Source organism: Hemiscyllium ocellatum, chromosome 19 (assembly GCF_020745735.1).
Source record: "Hemiscyllium ocellatum isolate sHemOce1 chromosome 19, sHemOce1.pat.X.cur, whole genome shotgun sequence".
Taxonomy (NCBI): domain Eukaryota; kingdom Metazoa; phylum Chordata; class Chondrichthyes; order Orectolobiformes; family Hemiscylliidae; genus Hemiscyllium; species Hemiscyllium ocellatum.
The window spans coordinates 27,582,478-27,601,134 of NC_083419.1; the positions used below are offsets into that span (position 1 = coordinate 27,582,478).

General features: G+C 38.1%; 1 protein-coding gene across 3 annotated transcripts in view; it reads right to left on the reverse strand.

The window, feature by feature from the left end:
• The window catches only part of grip1 (glutamate receptor interacting protein 1), a 465,375-nt gene that overhangs the window by 272,089 nt on the left and 174,629 nt on the right, over positions 1 to 18,657 (reverse strand). For 2 of the 3 annotated variants that reach the window (XM_060839770.1, XM_060839775.1), the window contains exon 1: positions 4,314 to 4,794. The exons of the other annotated variant lie outside the window; for it this stretch is intronic. In XM_060839770.1, coding sequence (XP_060695753.1) covers positions 4,314 to 4,446 — 133 coding nt within the window. In that variant the 5' untranslated portion in view covers positions 4,447 to 4,794. Of the gene's footprint in view, positions 1 to 4,313; positions 4,795 to 18,657 lie in introns of those variants that run through there. 3 annotated transcript variants of the gene reach the window in all.

An 18,657-nucleotide genomic window follows, 5' to 3' on the forward strand; every position in this document is an offset into this window, starting at 1 on the left:
TTCAGGTCTAATGTTTCTAAAGGCAAACTGTTGTGAGGAACCATGCAGGAAATACAAAAAGTTCATTCTTCTGGAGTAATTCAATTCTTCTCAGAAGTAAGAGTACAACAACTAACACTGGCCAGAAAAACATGCTACAGATACAATTGTAGGCAGAACCATGCTGGAGACAGGACATTCATTCAATTGGCACTGTGTACCATGGCAAAGGTTAAGTTATTGGAAGTGTCATTTGTACCTGAAGGATTGCCCTATAAAGCTGATAATGTCGATACTGTACAAAATAGGTTGTTTAACCATTTCTTAATGGTGGCTTATCAGTGCATGCAGGTGAGAGGCAAGTAATTGATGCGAATGACTGTACTCAAGGGCACACCACACATTAATCCAGCAGCAGAAAACCAGGGAATTTTGGAATTTAGAAAGAGATGTACCTTTTCAAGAAAAAGGTAATCACAGTGAATACTGAGAGTCTTCTGGCATCATTTCATGTCATTCAATTTGATGTTTATATAGAAATGATGTGGTACAAGGAAATAACAGCAGTCAATGACTTGGCTTCAGGGAGACACAATAGGTAATGTAACAAAAAAAATGGTGTGTAACAAATATTTGAAATTATAATTCCAAACCAAATTATTAAAAAAAAGGAGTAGGAGGCCATTCAACCCTTCAAGCCTGCTCCACTGTTAGTATGATTATGGCTAATCAGTGAATGCCATAATCCTGCCATTCCCCTCAGATCCCTGGATAAATTTAGCGGCAACAGCTATAGTTACCTCCTTTTTGAAAACAGAAGGTTTTAGCTTCAATCACTTTGTGGTTGTGAATTCCACAGGCTCACCACTCTCTGGGTGAAGTGGTTTAACCTCATCTCAGTCCTGAAAGATTTACCTCTTATCCTTAAATGATAATGCCATCAGGTACATCTTTCCTGCATTTAACCTGTTCAGTCCTGTTAGAATTTTATAGGTTTCTATAGCATAGCCTACGTCTTGTCTCCTCATAGGTCAATCCTGTCATCCCAGGAATCAACTTGGTAAACCTTCAGTGCACTCCCTCTATCACAAGAGCATCTTTCCTCAAATAAGGAGACCAAAACTGCACACTATGAGAAAAGGGTCACCAGACTGATTTCTCTTCACAGATGCTGCCAGACCTGCTGAGGTTTCTAGCAACTTCTGTTTTGTTTCAGATTTAGTATTCCAGGTGTGGCCTCACCAATGCAAATGTTAAATATATCAAGGCATTTGAATCAAAAGTTTGGATTCATAATGTTGAATTGTCTCCTGGAGATTTCATGTCTCCTAGAGAATCAAGGAATATGGAGGAGATGGGGGGGAGTGGGTGTTGCAGCCCAAGATCAACCATGTTCATACTGGAATGGCAGAGCAAGCTCAATGGTCCAGATGGTCTATTATTGCTCCTGTTTCATGTTCACAAAAGCCCAACAACTTTGTGCTTTTTTAAAAAAAGGAAGGACCTTTGTCTGACCCTAAAACTATAAACTAACTCAAATGTTCTCTGAAGGGTCCAGTATCATACCTTCTCATGGAAACTGGAATGAATACCAAAATGTTAATATCGTCGCTGACAGCCACAACTCAAAGAAAGATTTTTAAAACATTTTTAAACATGAAATTTTAAAAGGCAGTATTGTAATACAGCACAAGATATTACATGGCAATAAATTTATCCATTAGGCATTTATATTTATATTTTATTTTAGTTTATGGGAATTCAACCAAAGTGACCCAATTCAAATTCAGAAGCAATCCTGGAACACATTACTATTTTAAGAACGCATTGACCTAAAGCACACTGAACCATTTCAAAAGCACTCCTTTCATAAGTGCATGAATAAATGTCTTGATCAATAAGTACGTACAACAGATCTGTTAGATGTCATCTCCATTAAGATGATGCCTGACTCAACAATGCAACGACATGCTTTGAGGGGTAGCACAATGTGTCATCACACTATAGAGGTCTGTAAACAACACAATAAATACTTAAAAGTTGCACTGAGAGAGATTGTGGAGTTGAAGAAAGAGTACAAAAATGAGAGTATTGAACTAAAGGTTAAAAATTCAAAGTCCAATTTTAAATTTCTCATACATCTCACCACATTTTGTGAAACCCAGACAGAAATAAACTAATGGACAGAAGCATCACTGTCCCTATTTTGTTCATCAAGATTAACACAAACAATCCTCATTGATATATCAGATGCCCTGACCCAACTAAGGCTTTACTAATGAATGTCAAACAAAGCAAGTTAACTTGAAGAAAAAGGATTAAAATAATTTATACCGCATGTGAAAATGCTATACTGAGTTTCTATGTTAATCAATAATGTTTTACTCCAGTTCTATGTGACACTTGGAGGAAGGTTATCAATTTCACTGTAAAATGAAAAATATTATCAAGAGCTGGTCATACTTAAGTAATTTCATGCAAATAGATAATTTTTGCCCAGATTATACCCATTAGTTACCAAATTAAAATTAAATAACTATACTCAATTCATTGAAAGGACAATGTGCAGAACGATAAAGTTCAACTTTTAAAATAGAAATGTGAACAAGGCAAAAAGGTATACTTCAAAGATTAAATTCCTTCTATCATTAGGTTGAACCTGTAATCAAATTGTAATACATGGCTAACTGTAAGCTTGTATTGTAACCGGTTGCTTGGATGTATAGTGCACAGAATCCATACACAAGACAGATGTCACAGGAAGTCACAGGGTACCTCCCCGACTAATCACTTGATAAATGACATAGCTCTACACAAACCAGAAATGTCCCAAGCTTAACCTTCAGCAGGCTTTCATTTAGGTCAATTCATGATAATGCCTAAGCTTCAGTTAATGCTCCTGATTTAAAGAGGAGGCACAAAACATCTCAGGGGTCCTAGCCCTGAGCAGTAGCCATTTATTCCTGCTTAGGAATGTCTGGGTGGATGCTCGAGTCAAGTAAAATGAGATCTGGCAATACCTCCAAATGGTCAAATAGCCTAACAACATTATTTAGCATGATTCATCCATGGAGAGTGGCTGGCTTCAAAAGATCTGGGAGTGCAGCTGCAGAATTACATCTCAACACGAATGATCATCTTCAGAAGCGATTGGGGAAATATTAGAAACAAACAAGACAACATGAAGGTCATTTAAACAAAGTTTAACAAGTAGCAGTGCAGATGTTGTAAAACTTGAAAGGGCTCAAAAAGGATTTACAAGAATGTTACCAGTGTTGGAGCGCTTGAGTTATCGGGAGAGACTGAATAGGCTAAGACGGTTTTCCCAGGAGTGAAGGCTGAGGGTTGACTTTATACAGGTTTATAAAATAATGAGAAGCATGAATAGGGTAAATAGACAAGGTCTTTTCCCTGGGATAGGGGAGTCCAGAACTACAGGGCACAGGTTTAGGGTGAAAGTGGAAAGATTTAAAAAGGGATCAAAGGGGCAACTTTTTCCACACAGAGGATGGTGCGTGTATGGAATGAGCTGCCAGAGGAAGTGGTGGAGGCTGGTACAATTACAACATTTAAAAGGCATCTGAATTTGTATATGAATAAGAAAGGTTTAGAGGGATATGGGCCAAGTGCTGGCAAATGGGATTGGTTTAATTTAGGATATCTGGTCGGCATGGACGAGTTGGACCAAAGGGTCTGTTTCCGTGCTGTCCATCTCTATGATTCTAGATAAATAAAAGCTTTTGCATTAACCAAATAGATTATGCACAGAAGTCAACTCTGCATGCAGCGAAGAATTGTGTAAAATCCTCAAATGTAACTTCGTTTTAGTGGTTACCTCAGGCATTTGTCTGCTGACAGGAGTCAAAGATCAAACTCAATAGAGGACTCTTGAGTGCTGAAGGCAACAAGATTGATCCCTGCAGAAATGGACTGCTTAATTATTCATTCCCAGCTTTCAGTGCGAACGGACATTCTTGCTCATTTACTTCTACAAATTATTCAAAGCCATGCACACCTGAAACCACCTGTCAGTTGAAAACCCATCAACACAGGAGTAATCCCTGGGTGATGTACGCGTGGAATTGGAAACCACAAATTGTTACAAAGGTATGTGCTACACAACAGTACAGGTCAACACAACCCCAAGGGATATGCTGTATTCTGAGCAGAGACCTTGACAGCATACAGGGCAAGTGATATCAAATAGTTTTGACAACAGAATAATAAATAACCATTTGCTTCCTCACATCTCATTATAATGGTCATTTGCATGGTAACAACGGTGAAGCTGAATTCCACAAGTCTCGCTGAAAAAAAATGAAGTTCACACTTACTACGCAGTTGTTCTGAGGCATAATAATACACATCTTCATATCCCTCATGGTAATCCTCCTCTGGTCTATACTTCTTGCTTTTCCTTCTCCTCGACCTTCTCATTTGTTTCATAAGGTACAAAAATCGGTCCATGCTTATACTTGTACCTTGTCAACCTGTTCACTGTCGAGGCGTTTAGCAGCAGCAGCAACACCACCACTCAACACAAAACTGACAGAGCAGGAACTGTGGGCAACATGAAATAAACGGAAGGTGGCTGCACACTACAGCCTTTTTCAACTACAGTACTCTGAGCAGTTTGAAACAAAGCTGTTAATACCTGTCAGTTAGGGCCAAGGGGGGAATTTGAAGATGGAAGCTATCAAACTTAGACCAGTAAACGGAATGGAGAAACAATCTGACATTGCCTTAACGGGAAGAACAAAGTTCAAAAGAACTATTACGGTGAAGACAAGGAATCCCAATGCTTGGATTGCTCTATCCAATGCCTCTCCTACTTATTTCATCACTAAGGGGGTGGGCGTGCATTCATTTCCACCGACTGCACCAAAATAAAAAAAAAGACAAATCAAACGTTACACAAGTTGATAATTAAGTCCTTCCACTTAGCGCACACAGTGAACTGCATTACGAGATGCTGAGTAGCAGTAGACTTCATCTGCCAGAGGCTTTCAATTTTACAACAGAAGAACACACACACACACACGGCGAGCTAAATGGTTCAATCCACTCAGCACACTCGCAGCCAAGTGTCTATGTGTTAATTAGAGCGGTAAGGAGGAGGCTCAGCAGCTGTTTAAATTGACAGCTTAGCCCACTGGACGTGTGTTCAAATTGCGATTTGTTTGCAATGTTCAAGGTATTACCATGAAGCCACAACGTTCATCAACAGAGGCAAGACAATTAAGAAGGTTCAGGATACTTGAGTGTTTGATCTTCCAACCGAGTTTCCAAGCAACAAACAGAGGCACACAGTCAAGGACAATAGATTCTTACTGTTTGAATTCTCAGGAGCCTGAACGATTTTTTTTGGGGAGGAGGTGTTCATAATCATTCTAGACAGTAGTTAAATGCTGTTTTTACTTTAAAAATAAAAATGCTTCAGGATAACACGTTAATTACATATGCATAGATAAGCCAGGAATCGAAAAGGAATGCAAAATAAATTACATTCCTTTGTCAGTCAGTAAGGCACTGTTTGCGTAGAATCATCAAACAGTGATTGAGTGCACTCTTTTGTTTTACGGACCCGGACTTCTGTGACTGAACCAGCGACTGTCAGCATCCGGAGGTTTCCGATTGCAGTTAATCAAACCATTTCTCAATGAGGATTGCTGAGTAGGGTATTCTGCTGTGCTGTGATCCAAGTCTACCAGCAAGTCATTTCATCTTCAAATGAAATGTGCTTTGAAGTCATCCTGAGGATCAAGTAGACTTTTTTTATATATAACTGCAGCTATCCTTTGCCTTTTTTTAAAAAAAACAATGAGACAATAGGGAATCAGGAGACATTATGAAATTATTTTAAAATTACATTTAAATAGAAATGTGAATGCTAGTTTGGATAGACTCCCTAAAGTCATTAGGAACATTTTGTGTACAACTGAAAACCGATTTAAACAAACAATAAACATATTGAATTTTCTGCTGCAAATGTGTTGCTGGTTAAAGCACAGCAGGCCAGGCAGCATCTCAGGAATAGAGAATTCGACGTTTCGAGCATAAGCCCTCTGAATTTTCTCCCTGCCAAGTATCCTAACACAGCTATGTTATTGGTCGAATATTCAGAGACGTGTTCTGATTGCTGTGGAGTCACACATCATAGGAACAGACTTTTCAGTCCAACTCTTCCAGGCCAAGCAAGTTTCCCAAACTGAACTAGTCCCATTTGCCTCAGTTTGGCCAGTCTCCCTCTCAGCCTTTCCTATTCATGTCTCCAACATCATGTACAATTGCAATGTAATGTCCCAATTGTTATACTCAATGGTCTGAGGAATGAAGGCAAGTGTGTCAAATGCATGTCTATCTGTGACACAACTTTCAGGGAACTACATACCTGAACCCCTAGGTCTCTGTTTGGCAACATTCCCCAGGGCCCAACCATTAACTGTGTAAGTCCTGCCCTTGTTTGTCTTAACAAAATACAACACCTCACATCATCCCATATTAAAGTCTGTCTCCCACTCATTGGCCCAATTGATGAAGATCCCCTTGTAATCTTAGATAACCTGTCCATTATACCACCAACGTTGGTGTCGTCCTCAGAACACAAGTTCATATGCCATCCTAGTAGTTGGAAAGTTTATATCCCATTCATTAAATGAATTAGAATGAAAAGTCAGCATAATGGTGACTACATGATTCCAGTAGGAAACCATCCTGGTAATATCCGTTCTTGAAGGAGATCGTCTGATCTCACCCTGCCTAACCTAAGCAACTCCGAGTGTCCTTTGAAATGTCCCATACCAAACTGTGAGAGGAAAAAAAAGGTTAAAATTGAATGAATTAGTTGCATCGACATAGCACAACATTCAGACATGATGCTGTAATGTCACAAAATTGTTTCAGTGCACAAAAAGACCATTTGTCCCATCATGTCTGCACCAGCTCTCTGAATGAACATTATGGCTTGGTGTTATTCTCCTCTCTTTTCCCTTTAAACTTGCACATTATTTGAAAAGAAACAATTACCATAAGCCCATTTGCATATTTTAATTAAACCTATTCTCCCCACCCCTTTTCAGGTAGTGCATTGCAGATCCTAACTACTCAAGAATGTAGAAAAGTCATCACTTATACTTCTTTCACAAAGTACTTTGAATACTTGCCTTCTTGTACTTCATCTTTAAATGAGTGGGAACAGTTTCTTCCTGTCTACTTTATCCAGACTTCTCATGATTTTGTAAAATTCTATAAAATCTCCTCTGAATCTTCTCTTCTCCAAAGAAAGCAGTCCCAACTTTTCAATCTATCTTCATAAATTGAAGTTTCTCATTCCTGGAGCTGTTTTTGTAAACCTCTTTGACACTCTCCATCGTGTTCATATTTTTCTTAAAATGGACCTCCCAAAACTATATAATACGCCAGTTGATATCGAACTTGAGTCATATACAAATTCAGCATAACTTCCTTGCCATCAATAAATATTTTATTAACTGCTCTCTCCATCTGTCTGCCATCTTAATAGTTTATGCACATATACACCCAGGTCACTCTATTCCTGCACATCCTTTTAAAGAAATCCTTTAGTTATGTTATTTTTCTCTGTTCTTTCTATCAAAATGTAACACATCACACTGCTCTACATTGAACTTCATGGGACACCTATTCAACCACTCCACTAACTTGTCAATGAACTCATAGTTTACAATGCTTCCAAGGTTTGTATCATTTTCAAACTTTAAAATAGTCACCTGCAAGATCTAGATGATTAATATCAGGAAAACCAAGGGTCCCAATACCAAGTTTTGGGGAACGCCAGTGCATACCTTGATCCAGCCAGACATCCATTAATGATTACTCTGTATTCTATCAAGCATCTAATTTTGTATCTATGCTTCTACTGTTTTTTATTCTAAGTGTTATAATTTTGCTTTCCAGTATGTTCTGTGGTACTGTGTCAATGTCTTTTGGCAATCCACGTATGCCATATCAACAGCATTGTCCCCATCAGCCTCTCTTAACCATTCAAGAAACTCCAGCAATTTAGTTAAACACTATTTTACCGAGAAATTCATGTTGACTCTCCTTATTTGACCCATGTTGGTCCACATGATACTAATTCTATTCCAAATTCCCTTAGTATAGTGGTCAAACTCAGGGTGCTGTGATTTACGCTAAGATGCAATAGTCTTAAAGGAGATTAAAGCAGTGATTCTTTCACCCACAAGGTAATGGGTATCTCAAATTCACTGCCTGAAACAATGTCAGAGGCAGAAGCCATTACAATGTTTAAGAAGCATTTAGATGAATACTTGAAATGACAGTGTACAAGACTATGGGTCATGTGCTGAGAATTGGGAGTATGGTAGATCGGTGCTTGATGACCAGTGTGAATGTGATGGGTAAAAGGACACGTTTCTGTACTATAATACTCTAGGACTCAGATTTCACAGTAACTAAATCTTCATAAAGTCTGGAGGCATAGTCGAAGGTTCATGGCATCAGTCAAATATGACCATGGGAAACCCCTTGCTGATTAACATTTACTACCTTTCCTTTGCTGATGAGGCATGTACTCCATGTCCTCTGGAGTTTAAAATAATGAGAGAATCTCACTGAAACAGTCAAGGTTCTGAAGGAATGGACATTGTAGCTACCAAGAGGTTACTTCCCTGGTTGTAGACAAAGTGCTACTGTCTCAGGTTAAATGCCACTCACTGGGGCTCTTATGACACAGTGGCAGTTTATTTACCTTTGACCCAGGAAGCCGACATTGATTAGAAAATATCTGAAAGGATACCCATGTTGAACTGAGATGATGTGAATTTTCTTTCCTCAAATGGTTGTCCATCTTGGGAATTTCTACTCCAGAAGATTCTAGCAGTACGTTCAACATGCGGATTCAAGATGGGAAAGTAAGATCTTTGATCTTTCCAGGCCTCAAGATACAGGCAGGAAAGTGAAGGTAAATTGAACAACATTTCTCACATTAAATAATGGAGAAGGCTTGACGGGCTGCATGACCAACTCCTACTACGACTTCTCATGTTGGATACCATCTGGAAGAAGAAGAAAGCAACAAGGACTCAGAATGAATCCACAACTAAGAACCGTTTGATGGTTATGGCTGACTGAGCTGGCTGAGTCCTGAAATATCTGCCAGTGTAAGTCTGCAGCAGATGGCGAGAGAACCAATGGATCAACTGGATGTGTCGTCACCAATCTACCATCAGAAATGCATCCATTTGACATGCTGTGCAGCACTGTGACTATGATAAATGAGATAGGTTCAGTTCAGACCTACAGCTTACAACAGGACTGTCAGAATGGGGGAGGGCATCAGCAGCAGCAGAATTGACTTCAACCAGAATCTGTAACTTCATGGCCGGGGTTATTCCTCTACCATTTTCACTAGACCAGGATGTCGACCTTTGCTCAATGAGGACAGGAGGAGGAGAGCAATCAGGAGAAGCACCAAACATCTAATCTCAAAAATGTGATGCCAACCTGATGAAGCTACAAAACACAACTGTATAAACATATTGGCAACATGGTATAGACAGAGCTCATAGAATCTGAGTTGTACAGCAAGAAATCAGATCCTTCTGTCCACTTGTCCATTCCAACCAGATATCCTAAATTAACCGAGGGCTTTTTGCAGCATTTGGCCAGTAATCCTCAACCTTTTCTATTCATTATCAATCCAGATGTCTTTTAAATGTTGTAATTGTACTAGCCTCCACCATTTCCTCGAGCAGCTCATTCCATGGATGCAGCATCCTGTGTGAAAAAGTTGCCCCTTTTATATCTTTCCCCCTCACCTTACAAGAAGGTAGCTCTCTAGGACCTGGGATATGGAGGTACATCAGGGTCCAATAACCTGGGCCCTAGGCTTCAGGGGGACATTGTGCTCAGGTTTACAGCCTGTACCAAGAACAGCACCAAGGATGTAAATTTCAGACTCTGACCCTGCAGCTTGCCACCATCTTTGAGAGCAAATAGCAATGCCAGCCTTGCCAACGGGGCCCAAAATCTCACAGATTAATAAAATAAAAATTTACAAAGAATTTCACATGTAAACTTCAAAAATAACCAGTCAGCCAAAGTCTGTATTACACTTCTTAGGAAGGCGTGAAGATTTTAATGAAATATAAATTTCAAAATGCTTTATTTGAACAGAGACAATCCATCCTTTTCAGTGTTTAAATAATTGCTATAAATCTATAAGTAAAACCAAGTAACACTTCCAAGTTTCATTTCACGCTTGGTGAGCAAACATTAACTAACTACTGACACTGTCAGTCTCTTATCGTTTTTACTGAAATCTAAGAGACAACATTATGTTTTTGACCTTGAATTTCTTTCCAGATGGATGGTCTAGTTACTTTTACAAACTGCAAGAAATTCCTATTCAATCCGATCAGTATTGACTAGCTTTTTTGATCCAAAGGCCTTTCTATTCCTTGCTGAAGCTATGAGATGGATGTTCTACATTTAGAAGCTAATTTTAAAGTAAACTGCTGTATCAATGTGTGTCAATAACGGCAAACTCTCCAGTGTAAGAAGTTAAAAATAAACCAAAGTAATGATTATTCTTCTGCTTATTAAATGGCAATTTCTGATAAATAAGATACAAAGTATCAAAAGAATGGTATTGCATTGTTGTTGAAACCTCTATAGGATATCTTGTTTTAAGATTCAGCCTTAGTAGTCAAGACTAATCACAATACCTTATATTTTATACAGCAGTTTAAATAAATATCTCACGATGATGTAAAAGGAAATAGGAATAAATCAATGCCAAAATAAATGGGGACTTAGGATGGGATGAACAAAACTTGGTTAAACATGTGCATTTGTAACAAGGAGAGAAAATGAAGTGGGATTTAGGGACAGGATGTAACTGAGCATGACAATCAATCAGTCGTGGGGGTGCAGGGATTGGGTGTCGTACAAAACCTCATAATTAAAGTACAGAGTTCAAGGGAAAGGTTTATCATGCTCAAGTTAGTTATAGATGTCCTTTAAAGGATTTAAATAAAAGAAGTCAGAATTTAACATACAAGGGATTGGGGAACCAAGTACCAAAAGTCAGGAGAACAGAAATGATGGGAGAGCAGGACTTGTTGCAGGATAGCATACGAGCGGCAGGATTGGATACGAGCAGGAGGAGTTTGGATGAGCTGATGTTTATGTAAGGAACACACTCCTATTTCCATCCCCCTACAAATGCATGTCTGTTTTCTGTCTCTGCTTCTGTAGCCAGCATTCTAACTGAGCTGAATTACAAAAATACATAGGTTGTTCTCCCTTTCATTGTCAAGATTTAATTTGATTTATTGTTGTTACATGTACTTAAGTATAGGGAAAAATGTTGTTTTGAATGTAGGATGGAAGAATATAACATACAAGAACAAATGATCATAGGGTGATTGAATACAGCAATGCATACAAAGTTATGGGTGCACAGGAGGTGGACTAAAGCAATATCAACATTAGATTTGAAATTTGAGAGGGTCCATTCAGCAGATTAATAACAGCAAAGGAGAAACTGTTCTTAAACTTGTTGGTATGTGTTTAAGCTTCAGTATCTTCTACCTGATGGAAGATATTGGAAGAGATTATAACTGGGGTGAGAGGGGTCTCTGATGCTGTTCACTGCCTTTCCATAGCAATGAGTAATGTAGATGGAGTCAATGAATGGAAGGTTGACATGTATGATGGTCTGGGCTGTGTTCACAACTTTCTGTAAATTTGTACAGTCTTGGGAGGAGCAGTTGCCATACCAAACCTTGACACATTCAGATAGAATGCTTTTTATGGTACATCTGTCAAGGTTGGTGAGGGTCCTTAAGGACATGCTGAATTTCTTCAGCCTCCTGAGGAAGCAGAGGCAGTGTCATGCCTTCCTGACAGTCACATTTACGTGGGTGGCCCAGGACAGATTGTTGGTTATTGTCACTCAGAGGAACCTGACTGTCTTGACCCTCTCCACCTCAGCTCCATTGGTGTAGATAGGGGCACTTTCACTTCTCTTCCTCCTGAAGTTGGTGATCAGCTCTTTAGTTTTGTTGACATTGAGGGAGAGATTGTTATTTTTGCACCACAACATCAAACATTCTATCTCTTTCCTGTGTTCTGTTTCATCATTATTTGATATTTGGCCGACAATATTGGTCTTGTCAGACAACTTGTAGATGGAGTTTGGCTAAAATTTGTCCACAAATGTACAGGGAGCATAGCAGGGAACTCAGCACGCATCCTTGTGGGGCATAGGTGTTGAGAATTATCATGAGGAGGTGCTGTTGTCCATCTTTACTGGTTGCAATCTACATTTCACTACAAGAAAGATGAACTCAGATCCATTGACATGAGAATTGGGAAAACTAATCTACAAATAGTTCGTGGAGAACACAATTGATACACCATTACATTGTTCATGAGGATATTTTAATTTCCATTTATGTTTATTTCTCAATCAAATCGTTGCACAACCTTACACTATTCGAAAGAAATATATCATTAGATCTATTTGCAATTCAGCAAACAGGGTATTTTGCAAGTGTGTCAGTAAACTGTCCCGTAACACAATTACAGTAAATTTTCAATTAAGAGGAATAGCAGCATTGATAACTGGAGTGTAATATACACGAATGAACCCCAGGATCAGCATTTGGATTACAGCACTTATTGGATATAAATTTCAGTGAATTATGTTGAATACATTACACAGAGACAGGTTATTCAGTCAAGCCAGTTAGAATGGCACTTGTGCTCAACTGGAGTCTCTTTCCATTTCTTTGGCATCTAAGTGTCCTCTTATAACAATCTTGTCCCTTCTCCCTTACATACTTCTCCAGTATTGCCCTTAAATATATCCATTCTGTTCACCTTAACCGCTCTCTGTGGTGTTCAGTTTCACATTCTCACCACTTTCTGGGTAACGATGTTTCTTTTGAATGCCTGATTTGATTTCTTCAAGACTATCGGATACTGGAGGTCTCTAATTCTGTTGTTCTACACAAATAGAAACATTGGCTATCTACTCTATCAAATATCTTTAAAAGGCCTCCACTACATGATAACTTTTCAGAAGCAGACAGACCCCAGTCTGTTTATTTTTTTTTCCCCTGGTGGATACAAATTCACATTCTGGTATCATCAATGAATTATTTTCCTCACAAAGTTCAGTGCCTGGAGATCATCCTCATAACAGAAATCTGCACAGAATTCAGCATTCCAAGTATGGTTCAACCAACATTGATATGATTTTACTTTATTACAAAGTGACAAAAAAACATTTGGAGTTGAGATAAACAGCTTTCTAACTAAAGTCCATGTACTAACTTGGTATGACCAGGTTAGAAAGGGTGGTTTGGCTCCCCTCTTTTAAAACCCCTCTCAGAGACTCAGTCAAAACAAATATTTTATTTCATTTTAGCACTCAGCTATGACACTTCAATTAAAATATAGTGCTCATCAAAATTAAGAAACCAATTAAAAACGTTTTGATTGGAAGACAACTTTTATTACCTACTCACGCCAAAAAAAGAGAAAAACGTGACATCATACAGAAACTTAAGCAATAAGTTTCAAGAAAAAAAGTATCCTATTCAGACAGGAATAATAAAGACGACACAGCATATAATTTCTTAAGTGTCCTTCAGACATTAGATTTTCCAACCTGTGAACAAGTTATTTAATTGGTATCTGCAGTGGTGGCAGAGTTTGTAGATATTTAAGTTCTTGGTGATTGATGGTTTCCCCGGTTGCATTTCCATGAGATGTTATCCTTCAAGGTGAGAGGGAAAAAGGGAGAGAGTGAAGGAGGGTATGAGTAAGAGAGAGGAGAGAAAGATGATTTCTCTACACTACATTGGACAAACACGTAGAAAACTAGCCACCAGGATACATGAACATCAACTAGCCAGAAAACGACATGCCCCACTCTCACTAGTACCCCTACATGCGGATGAGGAAGGACGCCACTTTGACTGGGACAACACATCCATCTTAGCACGAACCAAACAGAGACCCGCACAAGAATTCCTAGAAGCATGGCATTTCAACTGGAACTCTATCAATAAACACATTGACTTGGATCCAATTTACCACCCCCTGAGATAAAGAAGAGGAAATGACATCACCATAGGAAATGATGTCACCACAGAAAATGACATCACCAACCCAAGGAAACTCGAACATAAATGGAAAACAGGCTACACCATCAGTGCTTCATTTGGAGGCTCACTGAAGATGTTACCTAGTATGGTGATGAAATGTCTGAAAATGAACCTTCCAGCTCAGTGAGCAAACCTACATCCAGAACTTTAACCTGAGCTACAAATCTTCTCAAAACTCGCTTGAAAGATGATTTGTTTATATTCTCAAATTTGGCTCCACTGTCTGTCTAAGCTGGCTCAATAGCATGTGAGCCTTTCATCTTTGAATGTGAAATTACGATACAAGTGTGAAGAGGTGCCAATTTCTTAATACTGACTCTTTTGCCTAGTTTTCATGTCTTTAAATAAAAAGGAATTTTAGTGCAGATGGTATCATTTATTCTGTATTGTTCTCATGCACTTGCCTCAATCTATGGTTCAGCCATTTTATGTCAGTATTTGTCTTTATTAAAACCATGTTAGTCCATAAAAGGTCTCCTGCATATCAAGTTAAAACTTGACTAAAGAAAACATAAAACTATTATTTTTCTTTATGATAATTGTATCAAAGTTTAACTTCTTTCTTTATGATGGTGGTATCAACTTGATACCACTATCGTAAAAAAAATGGTTTTATGTTTTCCTGAGTCTACCCTTTACACCTGGGGTCGGGTCCAGCAAAGTGAGGGATAGCTCATACCAAAATAAAGCGGTTCATGATAGAACTCAATGGGCATCTATGTTTTACAGATGAGGCAAATGCAAAAGAACATCCACCAGTCTTTTCTTTTTATAGGTGCTAGTTGATCTTTGTATACCTTTAATTTTAGATTTTGTTCATTTGCAGTGTTTTTATTTGATCTCCAGCAGGTCATAGAAAGTTTAGTGCTGTGTTTCTGGGATGACTGGAACCTGAATAGAAGACGTTGAAATTCATTTTACACACAGTATTTACACCAAGCAAATTTATACCATTGATGTTTGGGTCTAGAACACTACTGAACTCAGTTGACAAAAGAAGCAGAAATGAAACAAACTGCTACAATTTTAATAAATGCTAAAATTTTAGTAATTTTGAACAAATAAGAGTGAATTAATGTTGTAGCACACCATTTTCTTTCAAAGAAACATATAGATTTTTAGCTGCAAAACAGTATTTTGACGTCCGTGAGATGGGCTGGAAGAAATGAAAATTGATCCTCTTAATTAGATTACCTATGTCTGTCAAATAACACAAACTCTTGATGAGGTTGATCCAGGTGTCAAGTAGAAGGACTCTAAGGTGTTCATGTACAAAAAGTAATTCAACTACACCAAATTTCAAACAGGCACAGAGATAGTAAAGCAGATGAAATAGATGGTGTTGGACAAATATGCCACCTTAATTATTCTAACTAAACTACTTCACAATTCACCTGCACAAGCAAGATATTTCCTGAAGTGATTTTGAAACAAGGCAGCAGCTGGATTGAATCAAAAATATTTACAATGTACATTTAAAATATTAAATTTACAAGATACCAAATGACGATAAAAAGAGTTGGTAAACTATTTAAATTCCTATGTATTGCTAGGTACTTCTCCAATTGAAACTGGATGGTGAAACATTGCATGCTTTAAAATAAAATAGTCACCAGCAATGTGCTCAAAAGCAATTATGGGTTGGAGAGAAGGATGTTTAACATATTCCCAACATTTTAATTCAAAATAAAACAATAAGTTATGAAGTCTTAGTCCTCAACAACATAGGCTGAGTATCGTAATTACATAATGGAAATTAATATTGTTCAATATTATTGTGAACGGAATATAAATTGTGTAAATAGTGAGTGTCAGAGTTAATCAAAGGACAAAGTTACTTGCGAGCACTATGAAGAATTGAAGACAATATGAACAAGAGTAATAATTTAGTGATAAACGAAGTAATTCATCTTAGATAACTCAAATGTTCCTAATTCAAATTAAGAATATATTGCACTCTAAAATTTGGACTCAAAATGTCAGACTGGAAATTACATGTCAAAAGTGGTTGGATCTACCTGTTTTAAATCATTAAATCAGTGCTTCCTAAACTGTTTAAGAATTTTCTGTCAAACGAACAAAGATTATCAGGTGCAGGGGTGTTGAGGTAGGGTGGGTAAGGAAAGCATGAAGGTTTTCTCCAGCAAAACTCTGAAACTGGCTGAAATCAGGTGATTTCACATGAACTGAATGGAAAATACTGATTTACAATTAAACAGTTTGAAATAGCTCTTCACAGTCAACAAAGTGAACAACTGAATTTCACACTAGTTGTTGGACATCCTCCGTCTTTAACAGCAAAACGTTGCTTTGTAACATTAAAGAATCAATGGAAACATTTTATTAAGCACAAAAACAAACAAAAAAAGGAGCAATAGATAAAAAGGTTATTTAGCAAAGCACTGGAAAAATACAGTACACCAAATCTTACTGTACACATCTTAATATCATGAATTTAATTATTTTCTATTGCTCCTTGCTCCCAACTCAAAACTGTCTAGTGACACCACACTTGCATTAAGTAGTAATGAAATATACAGTTCTGTAATTAAAATGATGCTGAGAGCAGTCAAAACCCCAGGTGACATCATCGCCAGTAGTTCTGTTATAAAATAAAACTGAAAGATAATCATGGAGTCGACCTGTATACAGTTACAAAATCTCCTGTGAGATTTCTCTGTGCATGCGCATTTAATTAAACACCAAAGCAAAAGCTGAAAAAACCTTGAAATATACTTGAATGAACAAGAAATGCTTCAAAACAGATATGGTTTGAAGATGTCGGTGTGGGACTGGTGTGTACAAAGTTAAAAATCATAACACCAGGTTATAGTCCAACATGTTTACTTGGAAGCACTAGCTTTAGGAACATTGCTCCTTCATCAGGTGATTGTGTGTCAGCACTCCGAAAGCTAGTGCTTCCAAATAAACGTGTTGGACTATAAGCTGGTGTTGTATGATTTTTAACTCAAAACAGATGGATCAAGTAAAGATGCTATACTTGGAATTTGGAATACCCACACACACATCAATTTCAAGAATCTCTACAGCAAAGCAAAATGAAGTGGCTTATTTTCTTTCTGAAGATTAGCCAAATTGAGAGTTGATTTGCAGGGAAGCAACTCTGTGCAGTTAAATACAACGCAGTTTGCCAGCCCATGTGTTCTTGTTGCTGTTAATTCATGGGCTTGTAAAGTTTTCTGGGGTTAGGTAAATACATTTGTCATGATGACAGACCAGAACTCCAGATTACTTGCTGGCACACTGAACCTTTGGACAAGGCATGAGTTATTTAAAAACACAAAAGGACTATAAACAAAGCCTGGCTGGTAATGTAAATTTGAAGTTATAATTTCAAGATATAAAAAGATTCCCTCTGTGAACCCCTGGAATGTTACACATTGAAGCTTGCTAATGAAACTGCAAAGAGCAAAATACCAAAGGGCAGAGGTACAAAGCCATCCAATTATCTCCTGTCAGCAGTTAGAACATCTCTTTTGGATTATGTTGCTGACTGAGGACATGAGTTGAAAGTCATGCTTGTATTTTATTCTTCTAGGAACATAGTAAAGTGGGCTTAAAATATGATTGCAACACCTGATCTGAGTGGCCCAATGTACTGTGGAAGGACTACTGTAAAGGTCATAGCTAGTGGACATCAATTTAACACCCTTGCAGTGCAGGTAAAATTTAAATTATCATATCTCTTTTTGATAGCCACAAGCCAACCACCATCAAAAGAAAAAAGTAGAATAGAATTCAGCTAACTTGCAAAGCCACTAATCTTAAAGTACCAACTTAATGACCAACATTAATGTTATCAGTATCAACCAATTAAACAGCCACAACACTCTACTATCTCTCTCAGAACCCTTGAAGGAGACTGTCATTACCTGGCACTTGTGTGGCATGAATTTACTTACCACTCTTCGGCACAAGCCTGGATATTGTCCAGGTCTTACTGCATTTGGAAAGGGACAGTCTCAATATCTGAAGAGCCGTGAATAGTGGTGAACACTGTGCAATCAAATGCAAACATTCCCAGATATTTCCTTACGTTGCCTCCTCCTCCTGTGAGTTGTTTACTTGTCCATAATTGTTATAACGGGATATGGCTGGACTGCAGATCTTTTGGTCCATTAGGTGTAGAATCACTTAACTCTGCCTTTCATTTGCTCTTTATGATGTTTGACAAGTAAGTAGTCCAATGTTGCAGCTTCACCAAGTTAGCACCTCGTTTTTAGGTATGCCAGATGCTTCTCCTGACAGGTTCTCCTGCATTCTTCATTGAGCTAGGATTGATCCCATTGTTTAATGGTAATGGTGGAGTGGGGGATAAGACAGGCCACAAGATTGCAGATTATGATCAAGTACAATTCAGCTGCTAATGGTCCACAATGCTTCATGGATGTCACATTTTGAGCTGTTAAATTCATTCCAAATCAACCCATTTAACACCGTGTTAGTACCACACAACATGTGCAGAGTATCCTTACTG